The following is a 3434-nucleotide window of genomic DNA, read 5'->3' as shown; positions in this document are numbered from 1 at the left end:
TATTTGGTAAATCAGTGAGTGACAGCAAACAGAGCTCACCTATAAATCAATCCTGATTGGGTGGGGCCACCTTTGTGGAGAGTTACTGAATTAGGAATTTAATCATTTTGATTGTTCTTGTAATTACTTAGCAGTCCATCATCATAATCTAATCAATCTAAAAGTGACATGATTATCATATTTTTGGAAACCCCATTCATAATTTTAAAATCTCGTTTATTTTCTTGATAAATTATACAACTACAAAAAAAATTCTAAACATTGCGTTTAAGTATAGAAAAGCTCAAACACAGCTGTACTTGGAGGCAGAGGATTGCATCAATTCCTGCATTCTCTGAAGAATCATTATGTTTTCAGTAATATCAAATGCAGAAAATGCTGTGTTGAATAACTCTTAAAATACCATAAGCAGATATGTTGTTGAGAATGGGATTTTTTTTGTATTGGTGAAAAGTTTTGTGAATTTCTGGACAAAACTATATACAATGGTCCTGTGATTTATGCAATTGCATTTCTCGAACATTATGAAAATTAAAACAAGCAACAACACTTGTAATTGATAATTAAATAGGGTGCAGCCTTGGACATTGTCAACATGTTTATCATCCAATTTCATGTCTGAAGGTCACTGGAGAGTCCTATGACATCCTTACAGGTAGCTTAATTGTCTTGGCGATTGTCAATAGCAGCCCCCATTCACTAGGAGAACCACCAGAGCAAACGCCAGCTTTTAAATGAATCCAGACTGGGTGGTGCCAGCTTTGTTGAGAGTTAATGCTTTAGGTAATTTAATCATCTTGATTGTTCTTGTGATGAGTTAGGAGACGATTATCACAACCTAATCAATCCAGAAGTCATGAAGTCTCCACCCACTAATTAAGGTGACTCAATATAAACCTGCCTCCTGTGCCTCCACATTAGCTCATTTGGAAGACCTGGGTATAGGTGGTCGTCTCCTTGGCTCCGAGTCCCTGCAGCAGCTGAGGTGCCTGTGTCTCTCTGGTTCCCAGTGGCCGCCATCATGCTCTCCTCCCCACTCAGGGTGGCTGTGGTGTGCGTGAGCAATGTCAACAGGAGCATGGAGGCCCACAGCATCCTCAGGAGAAAAGGGCTAAGTGTCCGGTCTTTTGGAACTGAATCTCATGTGAGGCTACCAGGACCAAGACCCAATCGTCCTGTAGTTTATGATTTTGCAACAACATATAAGGAGATGTACAATGACCTCCTCAGGAAAGATAGAGAATGCTACACCCGCAACGGAATCTTACACATCTTGGGAAGAAATGAGAGAATCAAGCCCGGTCCAGAAAGATTTCAGGAGTGCACTGATTTCTTTGATGTCATCTTCACCTGTGAGGAGAGTGTCTATGACACAGTGGTGGAAGATCTGTGTTCCAGAGAACAGCACACCTTTCAGCCTGTGCACGTGATCAACATGGACATCCAAGATACCCTGGAAGATGCCACCCTGGGAGCTTTCCTCATCTGTGAGATTTGCCAGTGCCTGCAGCAGTCAGACGACATGGAAGACAATCTGGAGGAGCTGCTGTTGCAAATGGAGGAGAAGGCAGGAAAAAGGTTTCCTCACACCGTCTGCTTCTACTGAAGATCTGGGCTGGCTTTGTCCCCTTCCTCAGTAAGAACTTAGGCATGGGACTTTAGTCCGGATTTATTGTGAGAAGTATCTGCAAAGACCTTCCACTCAGTACTGTTTGTGTTACTTTTGTACATATCACCTGGAAAGAGACTATTACCAAGAAAATATTTTATGGGAAATGAGAAGGACTAACATTTTTAAAAGCACGAAAAATGCTTGGCATTGTTCTAGGTGCATTACATGGGATAACTAATTTAATGCTTATATCATTCTACAAGGAAGCTAGCCCACCATGACGCCATTTTCCAGATGAGCAAACTGAGCTGATAATGGACTGCTGGAAAAATGATTTGTTTAAGGGTATTCAGCAGATAAATAACATTGTATAGATAAGCACCTTTTAAATAAACTTCCTTTTCTCAATTTGAGTGGATTTTTTCATTTTTAAATTTTTTAAGTTAGTTGAGACCAATGGAGTGTGGTATGTTAACTTAAATGTTGTTCTTCTTTAATAAGAGTATAATATTACATGTTTGAACACATAAATGTTTTTACATATAGATTATATCTTTTTTACTAATGCACACTTTAATAAGTAAAATCTGAGTTGGATAATCAACTACATATTATTGTAAAATTTGGAATTATCTGCTCAAATCATAGGTCATCAAATTAAATGAAATAAAAAATTTAAATAAAAAGTATATTCCTATTTCTGTTTGGGGGATGCATTTCAAGCCACTAAGTGACATGCTTTTGTTTAAGCCTTATGAATTACACTGAAATAAAAGGGATCTTTCATAGTGAAAATTTTATTAGGTTTAAAATGTTCATTGGTATGAACATTGAGAACATCAGGTGAGAAACCTAATGATGTTTTCAAGGAGAAACATTTGAAACACTTTTTCATAATCCTTGGTAGTGGCACTAAACCATGATTACTAATAGGAGAAAAATAGATCAGAAGTAGTTGTTCATAGTTAAATTAATTTACATGATATCTATTGAACTAGACTTATTACGGCAACCTAAAATAACAGCAGAGATTAGCTCTCAAAATGAGTTTATTTGAATGAAGGACTGGAATCAGGAATACACCGGGTATAACAAGTCACAGGTGTATCCTGAGAGGTTGGGGTAAGGGGAAACTTTTAAAGGCAAAAAGAAGTCCACAGAAGCTGCTTTGAAATAAATTTATTGGTCACAGAAGCTCATTGCAGGAGTCGGCATTAGCTTATTGGTGGAGACAGCCATTGCTAGGCATGTGTTCTTGCGAGAACATTTTATCTGGAATGCTGCAGTCTTGAAGATAATGCAGTTATAGAAATATGTGTGGCCATGCAGAATGAGCAAAGTGTGTAAGACCTGCTGATGGTGTAAAGCATGTAGGATGTGCCATAATCTCTCGTGGGTTTTAGAGAGTCCTTGTGATAGTTCTTATCTCAAATACACAAGCATGGGCTCCCCTCCTTCATGACCTTCCAGCTCCACTTCATCAGCCTTCTCCACTGTGAATTTACCCTTTTTCCCATTTTCCATGCTGGACTGTTTAGAAAAAGTCCCTATGCGCAGCCCACATTTAAGGAGTGGGGACTTGTGCCCTACTTCCTTGTGGGTGGATTATCCATGTAAATTATATGGACTTACTCCTCACAGATGTGTCCTTTCTCCCCCTCATTAATGTATTTATTCAATTATTTCTTCATAGCAGTATGGAATCTTGGATATTTATTTTTCTATGTGGGCTTGCAATTCGATCCTGCTTTGTTTTGTTGCTCAAACTGTTTCTCTTTTGGCCATCGCAAGCACTTTCAGTTGCCTCCTGGGCCCTTTCATG

The 3434-nt window shown here is 38.7% G+C and overlaps 1 protein-coding gene across 1 annotated transcript; it reads left to right on the top strand.

Annotated features, from left to right (window-relative positions):
- Positions 1 to 1021: 1021 nt before the first annotated feature.
- On the top strand, positions 1022 to 1606 carry LOC115936205 (RNA polymerase II subunit A C-terminal domain phosphatase SSU72 like protein 2-like). Its single transcript, XM_055355238.2, has one exon. It carries the CDS (start codon positions 1022 to 1024, stop codon positions 1604 to 1606), a length of 585 nt encoding a protein of 194 aa, XP_055211213.2.
- The last annotated feature ends 1828 nt before the right edge of the window (positions 1607 to 3434 follow it).

The sequence above is a fragment of the Gorilla gorilla genome, chromosome 9 (genome assembly GCF_029281585.2).
Source record: "Gorilla gorilla gorilla isolate KB3781 chromosome 9, NHGRI_mGorGor1-v2.1_pri, whole genome shotgun sequence".
NCBI lineage: Eukaryota > Metazoa > Chordata > Mammalia > Primates > Hominidae > Gorilla > Gorilla gorilla.
This window is presented reverse-complemented; position numbering and strand designations above follow the sequence as displayed.